Source organism: Scatophagus argus, chromosome 17 (genome assembly GCF_020382885.2).
Source record: "Scatophagus argus isolate fScaArg1 chromosome 17, fScaArg1.pri, whole genome shotgun sequence".
NCBI lineage: Eukaryota > Metazoa > Chordata > Actinopteri > Scatophagidae > Scatophagus > Scatophagus argus.
In genome coordinates, this window is record NC_058509.1 from 2,781,241 (window position 1) to 2,790,257 (window position 9,017).

General features: G+C 44.1%; 2 protein-coding genes across 6 annotated transcripts in view; one reads left to right on the forward strand and one right to left on the reverse strand.

Annotated features, from left to right (window-relative positions):
- col11a2 (collagen, type XI, alpha 2) overlaps positions 1 to 3,424 on the forward strand; it is a 58,080-nt gene extending 54,656 nt beyond the window's left edge. For all 4 annotated transcript variants that reach the window (XM_046417354.1, XM_046417355.1, XM_046417352.1 and 1 more), the window contains one exon: positions 20 to 3,424. In XM_046417354.1, coding sequence (XP_046273310.1) covers positions 20 to 166 — 147 coding nt within the window. In that variant the 3' untranslated portion in view covers positions 167 to 3,424. The remainder of the gene's footprint in view (positions 1 to 19) is intronic.
- Positions 3,425 to 4,204: 780 nt separating this feature from the next.
- On the reverse strand, positions 4,205 to 8,441 carry hsd17b8 (hydroxysteroid (17-beta) dehydrogenase 8). Of its 2 annotated transcripts, none has more exons than XM_046417365.1 (9): positions 8,285 to 8,441; positions 7,124 to 7,326; positions 6,901 to 7,017; positions 6,509 to 6,604; positions 6,078 to 6,163; positions 5,915 to 5,999; positions 5,582 to 5,624; positions 4,566 to 4,640; positions 4,205 to 4,427 (listed from the first exon to the last, which is right to left on the reverse strand). In XM_046417365.1, the coding sequence occupies exons 1-9, from the start codon at positions 8,328 to 8,330 to the stop codon at positions 4,408 to 4,410; spliced, it is 771 nt and encodes a 256-aa protein (XP_046273321.1). In that variant the 5' UTR covers positions 8,331 to 8,441; the 3' UTR covers positions 4,205 to 4,407. The 2 variants fall into 2 exon arrangements, with proteins under 2 accessions (XP_046273321.1, XP_046273322.1); XM_046417366.1 differs by lacking the exon at positions 8,285 to 8,441 and adding an exon at positions 7,978 to 8,049.
- Between the last annotated feature and the right edge of the window lie 576 nt (positions 8,442 to 9,017).

Below are 9,017 nucleotides of genomic sequence, written 5' to 3' on the forward strand. Positions count from 1 at the left end.
TGTGTGTGTGTGTCTGCAGTATCGTAAGGGCTTTGACAGGACAGTCCTGGAGATCAACACGCCGCAGGTGGAGCATCTTCCTCTGCTGGATATCAAGGTGTCAGACTTTGGGGAGAGCAACCAGCAGTTTGGCTTTGAAGTGGGACCTGTGTGTTTCCAAGGCTAAAAACACACACACACACACACACACACACACACACACACGCACTTAGAGACACACTTAAATATCAAACACACATGCCCAGTAATTTGTAAATTAACTTGTAAATGATATGAAACACACACACTTACACACACAAACCCACAGACACACACACACACACTTACACACGCAGATGCTGTTGTGAGACAAACACACACTCAAGTACCTGCCTCGGGAATGCAACAACCTCCCAACAAATAATGGACGTCAACAAAAAGAGGAGAGAAATTAAAAACAAAAACAAAAACAAAAAAACAAACAGCTCGCGGAGAGGAGGCCGGCGTTCAGGCGCACAAACCGCGAGACAGGAAGAAAAACCAGGAGAGAGCGTTCTTCAGAAAATAAAACTGTTTTCTGTACCAGCAGCCAAAGGGGTCGGCCTGACAACGAGAGCAAGCCGGCGACTCGACCCCCCCCCCTCGGTCTCCGATCCCCCTCTCACCCCTCTCTCCTCCCCGCTGTCTCCCTCGTTTTCCACTCATCTCACCTGCTCTACCTCCCCCCCTTCCTCCTCTCTTAAAGGGTCACACTCAGACGTTGTTTCCATGTTGTTACGCCGTAAGCATCATGGCTGACGGTCACTCGAGCTGCCCGCACGCGAGATGTTTCACACAGTTTCATCAGTTAACTCGTGTGTGTTTTGAATCACAGCTTTGGACTTTGTTGTCCAGTCAGTCAGTCAGTCAGTCAGTCAAATGAGAAGTTGAAAGCTTGTGAATCAACACGTTGGAGAACCAAAATCACATCTGTAGACCCCAAACTGTGAGGGCCGAACGTCGAGCTGTGGAAGCTTTGGTCCGTTTGTCGTCTGGTCCTGTAGGAAATGAATGAACGCTCAAGTGACTCGTCAGTCGTGTTGCTCACAGTGAAAAACACACAGTAACTCTGAGCTCTTACATCAAAAGGAACCAAAGAATTAAAAAGCCACCAGCTTCCACCCTGAATTTGAAAAGGGGGAGCTCACCAGGTGACAGCGATGGTGTGTTTCTGTGATTTCCTGTTCGCGACATCCTGCAGTGTTGTTTAAACTGTCTGAAAATGTGATTCACAGCTCAAAGTGATGGTTGAGAAGCCTCTGTGGTGTCGATGCTGTGAGGTTAATGGAGTCCAGTGGGACCTTCAGCCCTGACAGCAGCACAAACCCTCTTTGGGTGGTTCATTTTGTTAGCGTTGGACACCAGCGAGAGTGAATTTGGAAGCCGTTGTTTTTTGTAATCTGTGCTGAAGTGTGATGCGATTGTGCTTGCATGTCGAGGGCTGATTCGTCTTGTTTAAACCAGTTTAAACCAGGGTCACCAGCACACACACACACACCAGTCCAGTATTTGTCATGTCGCTTTTGTGTTGCCGATTCTTTTCCATCCAGAACACACAGAACATCATCAGGGTTTAAATGTGTATATGAGATTCAAAGTTCCCTCCTTCTTTTCTCAGCGTTGAATAAAATGCATTCTTTACTGAAAGAAAACTGTGTGGCAAGGTGCTAATTATACCAAAGCATAAAAGTTATAGTATTTACTTTGAGTCCTGCATTTTCTTTAGTCTCTTTTACAATTTCATGAAGCTTTTTTACTGGGAAAAATGTGCATTACATTCCATTTGTACAGAGATAGTGATATTCTATTGTATTTATTTAAAACAAACAGGGTGCTTTGAGATTAAAAAAAAACAACGACCACCAAATATTCCAGTCAAATGTGGTATATTTCATTTGTATTTATTTCCTATAGCTGATGCTTGAAGGTCAAGTGCAACTCGCTGCCAGCCTGAGTTATGGTGCTTCTGTTCACACCCTGTCCAAACTCCTTTTGTAGAAACCAAACGATCTGTGGCCATATTTTATTGTAATACCCCTTTTTTTTAGTGTTTTCATCGACTGTACTGTGCTGTTAAATTTTGCCTCCACTGTAATGATTAAATGGTGACTCTCCAGTTCTGTCATATGTCCTTGTCGTTGCTGTTGTTTGAGTTGGCGAGCGCTGGTTTCTGGCTCGGGTTGCTGCTTCACGGGGCTCTGAAACGCATCATGGAAGCTCACTTCAGTGAGTCACTGACACACAGTCGCTGATCTTTTACATTTCAGTGTGAGACCACGGCGGGCAGGAGAAAGGCTGTGAGGGGGGACTGTGGGTGGCTAAGGGGGGATATCATGCTCGGGTTTTGTTTTATTTGTTTGTTTTTTATTTGTTAAAACATTTCTATTTAGCAAGGAAATGGGGGCGGGATGACCAAAACCTAAAAGAAATCTGACCTTGAGATTCTCCAGAGAGAATGACCTCAAATATTTGTCTGTTTTCATTGTGTTGAAGATGAACAATTCAACATAAAAATATGGTGCTGAAAAGAGAAAAAAGGTGTTATTTTATAATGTGTGTAAGTAATTTTTTAAATTCTTGTTTCTGTAATATATAATCTTTTTAAAAAGAGCTGCTTGACTCTTGTTTTTCTTCCTAATCCCTGTCATCAGTTAGCTCTCTTTGCCTGTTTCTCATTTCTACAGGAAGTTTGTTGGCTGTAGGGTTTTTGTTTGTCACCTTGGGAAAAGACAAACAGTACGCACCTCTTATGTTCTTGTATGTTTGTTTCAATTCAATATAAACGCAGACGATATTGTTTCCTTCGTGAATCCTGCTTCTTTTTTTAAAAGACTACTGCTTCTACCGAGCCGGGAAGTCTGTTTTAAATTTGCTGGTATTTTGGTAATTGGTTTCCATCACTTAGTAACTGATCTTCTCGATAAGCCTGACGTTGTGACAGCAGGAACCAAAGGTGCAACTTGTTGTATCTGCCCGGTCACTTAGACGGGAGCACCGGCGGTGTTAGCTCACTTAGACGGGAGCACCGGCGGTGTTAGCTCACTTAGACGGGAGCACCGGCGGTGTTAGCTCACTTAGACGGGAGCACCGGCGGTGTTAGCTGTTAGCTTGCTAGCTTCAGCCGTCTCATTGCCCGCATGCTAGCGAAGTGGATTTGTGAAGATGTTTTGTGTCGGTTTTGGAGTTAAACACGAGTGTGTGGCTGCGGATTTTGCCTGTTCAGGACAAAGTTCTGTTTTTATCGCCCGTAAGTTAAACATGTTATGATGAACGAAGTGTTTCTGCTCTGTTTGCTCTGTTGATTTGTGCGCAGGACGTAATTGATTCGATTGGACACGTTACAGATTAATTCTTGTCTCGGAACAAGTTGTTTTACGATTAAACCTGAACAGTTTAGTTTCATGTATCCGTCTTTCAGTTATTTCTTATTGTTTGTATGTTGTCATGTGTTCATCTGAGAGGCAAACATTTGCTTATTGCCGCTACACGGCAAACAGCGCCATCTTGTGGTCACGTAGTGTTCATTCAGCTGAATTCTCATCCATTTAACGCAGGCGTTTAAAGGAGTCAAAGTCAACCAGAACCAGCGCGGACTTTGTGCACCACAAGTTCTGTTATGTTAAATTACTTCCGAACCTTAAACAAGAGGTACCAGTTAGATGCTAGTTTTCCTTTTTACAGTAGTTGTAAAATTGTCACATATGGTTAATTCTGTTGTCAGGATATTAAAATCTGATTTGAGTTTTATAAAGAAGCATCGGCAGCAACAAAGTGAGACCATGAAATCTGAGCAGAGCCTGCATGATTTGTTACACCCTTTTCACTTCGAAACTGAGCTTAAAAGCCCGGAAATGATTGAAAGGTTTGTCAGACGTGGCAAAAGGCAGGCAAGCTTAGTGGCTCGGTGTGTTCAGGGCTCATCTGCATGATCTGAAGATGAGGAGTTCAGTCGTCCAAATCCTCTTCAGATATTTAACTTCCAACAAGCCAACTTCCTGTGGAACTGAAAAGGCCGCCAGCGAACCAATAACCACATGGAGGCTCCAGTGGTGAGACAGTGTCAACGTGAATCCCAAAAAGGTTTATGTATCTAATGAGGGCAATTCCAAACAAGGTGAGCTTTACAGACATCTGAACGGTTAAGCAAAACAGTTTAAAGTTTAAGCTTTCAAAATAAAATACAACCTTTTGTAGATAAATATTACAAACTGGCGTTTATTGGCACAAAAAGTGGTTTTAAACAGTACATGTTTACAATCTGATTTATAAAGTACAATCAACAATAATCGTGACTAAAGAGCTGATAAATGTAGAATCATTTCAGCAGCTAAATTAACTGTGGAGGAACTGATCTCCCATTGGTCGTCATCAGCATGACAGACAGCTGTGTTAGCCAATGAAAAGCCCACCTGTCAAAAAGAAGGACCCAGAAGTTAGGTTTAACATTTAAAATGTAGGATATTAAAACATCGAACGTTTAGCTCGAGGACGTGTGTCACTTTTACAAGCAGCAGAAAAAAGTGTCAGAGAAGCGCATCACACTGTACCCGTCACTTCAACGCTGGCTCCCGTGACGTATCGAGAGTCGTCTGAAGCCAGGAAGGCGCAGACGTCAGCCACTTCTGGAGGTTCACAGCAAGAGGACAGAAAGAGAAGAACAAGAGTGATGAAGGTCTTGAGTGCATCAGAGACACATTAGACTCAGCCCACATCGTCTCCCCTGAACTCTACCCGACAGGACAAGAACCGAAGGGACACAACAAGGATCAGCGGCGTAAAGAAGAGAGGAAGGAGTGTTTTTTATAACGTTCAAATAACATCCATCCATTTTCTATACCGCTTGTCCGTCAGGGTCGCGGGGGAGCTGGAGCCTATCCCAGCTGACTACAGGCAAGAGGCGGGGTTCACCCTGGACTGGACACCTGTCAATCACAGGGCCAACACACAAAGACAAACAACCACACACTCTCACACTCACACCTAGGGGCAATTTAGAGTAGCCAATTAACCTAATGTGCATGTTTTTGGGGTGGCACAGTGGTGCAGTGGTTAGCACTGTCGCCTCATAGCAAGAGGGTTCCAGATTCGAATCCCGGTCTGTTCTCTCTGTGCCTGCGTGGGTTTTCTCCGGGTTCTCCGGCTTCCTCCCACAATACCAAAAACATGCACATTAGGTTAATTGGCTACTCTAAATTGCCCCTAGGTGTGAGTGTGAGAGTGTGTGGTTGTCTGTCTTTGTGTGTTGGCCCTGTGATTGACAGGTGTCCAGTCCAGGGTGTACCCCGCCTCTCGCCCGTAGTCAGCTGGGATAGGCTCCAGCTTCCCCGCGACCCTGACGGATAAGCGGTATAGAAAATGGATGGATGGATGTTTTTGGTAATGTGGGAGGAAGCCAGAGAACCTGGAGAAAACCCACGCAGGCACAGGGAGAACATGCAACATCCACATAGAAGGGCCCAGACCGGGATTCGAACCACCGTGCTGCCCGTTCAAATAACATTCCAGACTTATTTCAGTCGGCGTGAGGATCTGCAGTGGAAATTAAACATGCACCTCAACTGACCTGCAGGCTCGCCCATCCTGCCCAGCGGCACCAGGGACTTCATCTGAAACAAGACAACATTTAACCTGAGTGAAGGTTTTCATAAAGGGTCAGTTCAACCAAATCCCACATCATCCCAAAAACACACCAGGTGATATTTAGTCACGCTGAAGGCGCTAAAGGCACTCCAAAGTAACGGCAGCTCATTTAAGCTGGACAAAGTTTCATTAAAAAATTCACGAGCAGGTAAGAGTGACTGAATTTCAATGTAAAATACAAACAAAAAAATGGTTTAACTGTAGCTTGGGAGAATTAAAAAAATAACATTTTATCTTGGCTTTAATTGTGTCGTACCTTACTAATAACCTTTTCTGGGACTTTATCTGTCATCGGAGTGGATATGAACCCTGGCAGCACACAGTTACACCTGATCCCGAAGCTGGAGGACAGCAGAATGAAAGGCCGAATTTGCTTTGTTTTTATTCTGCACACTTTACATCTCGTCAGCTGCTCTCACCGGCTGAGCTCTTTGGCAGCAGTCCTGGTTAAACCCTCCACTCCAGCTTTAGAGGCGGCGTAATTCACCTGTCCGATGTTTCCCACCTGCAAACATAAACCACACGGACACAAAGAAACAGTGCTGTCAGTCAAGGTCAAAACCAGCAGGTGCTTCCACAGAAAACCGAACAACAGACTCGCTCCTGATGAATTCATGTAAGTGTCTTGTGCTTTGAAAAATGTTGATCAGCAAAATAAAAAAATACTTTCCTTTACAATTTATTTTGCAACACATTTTAAATTACCAGAGTATTTCACTGTATTTCCATCTCTTATTGGATTTGAGTCCTTTTATTTGGCTCGTCTGGCCTGAAGAAGCTCCTCAGGGAACTGAAAGACCAGCTGACACCACAGAGCAAGACGCGCCTGCCTGGCCTGCAGGTAACTCACCTTTCCCACAATGCTGCCCACAGTAATGATGGAGCCTTTGGACGCTCCACAGGCCGCCAGGGCCTGAGCGACAGCCTGAGTGACCAAGAACGAACCCTGGAAGACACGCAGGAAGAAAAATGACTTGATGAGAGACGCAGACTGACGCAGGGCTGTCAGCTTGATGTGATGTGACAGGAAGGTTTCATCTGTAAGCTAATGTGACTTTTATTTTGTTAAAGATTTACAGTCAGGATTCAGCTGCAGTTTGGTTCATACTCAAAGACAGCAAAAAATCAAGATAAATGAGGGTGTGAATCATTTAAAAACATTTTAAAATCTCTGCAGAATTAAGCAAACTGTCCCACTGAAGTGTCTCGGTGCTGCAGGCCTCAGGTGTGACGGCTGCGTACCTTCAGGTTCACCTGGATGACTCTGTCAAACTGATCCTCCTCCATGTTGAGCAGGAAGTCGTCCTGCGTGATGCCTGCTGCGTTCACACACACCGAGGGAGGCTGAAAGTACCGAGTCTGCAGAGGGAGAGGAGGAGGACACACGCTGTCAACAGAGGACAGACGGAGAGGAAGAAGGTCCCTGCAGAGCAAACCTCTCTGAAAACCTGTCTCCGACACACACCTGTATGCTTGTGACCAGCTTCTTGACGCTCTCTTTGGACGACACGTCCACCACAGCCGCCATGTGAGCCTGTCCTCTGAGGTCGGTCTGCAGGTTCCCCAGGGTCTCGTTGGCCATCTCCTCGCTGATGTCAGCGACCACCACAGAGGCGCCCTCAGAGGCGAAGCGCTGACACACGGCCCGTCCGATCCCGCTGCCTCCTCCTGGGGAGAGAGCAGTCAGACAGACACCTGAGCAGGTGTCCACCAACACACTGCAGACTGTCTCATGAATCTCAGAGGGTTCCTGGGTCCAGAGGCAGACCCCCTCCAGAGTCCCTCTATGGCTTCTAACTCCAGGATGCAAACACGTCTCTTGGCTTCAGTCGTTCTTCTTGTTAAGTCCTGCATATCCAACATTTATTATTTTCACTATGCTGATCTGTTTTGTGTGTTTGTACTCGACTGCAAATCAACACTCAAGTGAAAGAATCTTTTCTATCCCAAATAACATTAGCCTCCACAGTTTGGTGCTGGAAATTTCAGAGCTGAAGTGATTTTAGTTACCAACTGAAGTGATTTTAGTTACCAACTATTTCTGCAACTGATTAATCATGTTACATCCTGACGGTCACTGGCTGCAGCATTTCTCTGTTTAATGACCGTAAAGTGAACATTTCGGCGTTGTTAGTTGTATAAAATAAAACCTGTACAGATCTGGACTCTGGGACATTGCACATATTAAAAAAATCAGCAAGACGATTAAACCACAGAAAGGTCGAAATGTCGATGGATAACAAAGATAATCGTTGCATTTCAAATAAATGTTACATGAGTCCTCGTAACGTTAGTCAGCCTGCTGACTTTATGACTTAATGTCCTCCTCTGTGAATGTCAGCGTTACGATTTAACTTGCTCGCCAAGTAGTCTTGAATTAACAGGAAAACATGAGCCCAACTTAATTTGCCCTTAATTTGCCAAACACGCACAAGTTCGCTGAGGAGTTAGCGTTTATCAGCTGTAGGCTACTTAGCGTTAGCTAGTTGGCTTAAGAGGGAAAAGCGACAAATAGACGACAAACGTTAACGAAAATATTCTGAAAAAGGAGGTGGCAACATCCCGTCGGTTTCCGTATTTATGTAACTATAAACACTGAATGATACATAGTAAAATAAAAACTTACCAGTGACCAGCGTCAACCTTGACACGAGCCTTGTGGGAGCCGCCATGATGTTTCTGGCTAAACCGTGTTGTAGTAGTTTTCTGTTTGTCCGCTAGAGTGTGACAAGTGACCACGAACAGTATGTGTGTTCCTGAATGCATCTTAGACGCCAGAAAGACAGGTACTGTGTACTTAGATATGTACTTTACTGTCTGTTTGGTTAATGAGCACCACCCGAGGCAACAGCCAATAGCAAAAGCCTAACCTAAAACTTAGCTTATTAGCCTTGAAGGAGCAGTAAAAATATACTTCAACAAATTTCTCATGTCATAGACGCCGTAAAAGTTTTGATTTTGAAAGTGCCTACCGGAAGTTACTAAATTTTCAAGCTCGGCCGTTTTGTGCGTTATTATATATACATACATATCGTCAAAAATACACTTCAACAAAACTTGGCTACACCGACTGACGCTGAATATAAAATTAAAATAGTAAATAAATGTAATTGAACACTGAATGCATTGCTATGTAAATTTTGCTGCTCATTAAATTTACTACTAATAAAAGTTGTTTTTTAAATTTTTTTCCCATAAATGTTCGATATTTAACATAATCAAATCTGTCATAATGACAGGGGTTTTTGAACTTTAGCTTTCATTTATAATTTTCTTCATTTTATTTTGTATTTCTACAGTCCTTTCATTCATGAGTTACATGGAGCAGAAATTTGGCCGAGTTGCTGCTATTTTTCTGC

Bases quoted from the DNA above. Each gene is read 5' to 3' on its own strand.
- hsd17b8 (XM_046417365.1), bottom strand. From the start codon at position 8,330: ATGGCGGCTCCCACAAGGCTCGTGTCAAGGTTGACGCTGGTCACTG. The intron at 4,641-5,581 runs GTCAGTTGAGGT...GTGAACCTCCAG, and splicing joins CAGGATGGGCGAGCCTGCAG to AAGTGGCTGACGTCTGCGCC. The intron at 4,428-4,565 runs GTACAGTGTGAT...TCTTTTTGACAG, and splicing joins AGCCAGCGTTGAAGTGACGG to GTGGGCTTTTCATTGGCTAA.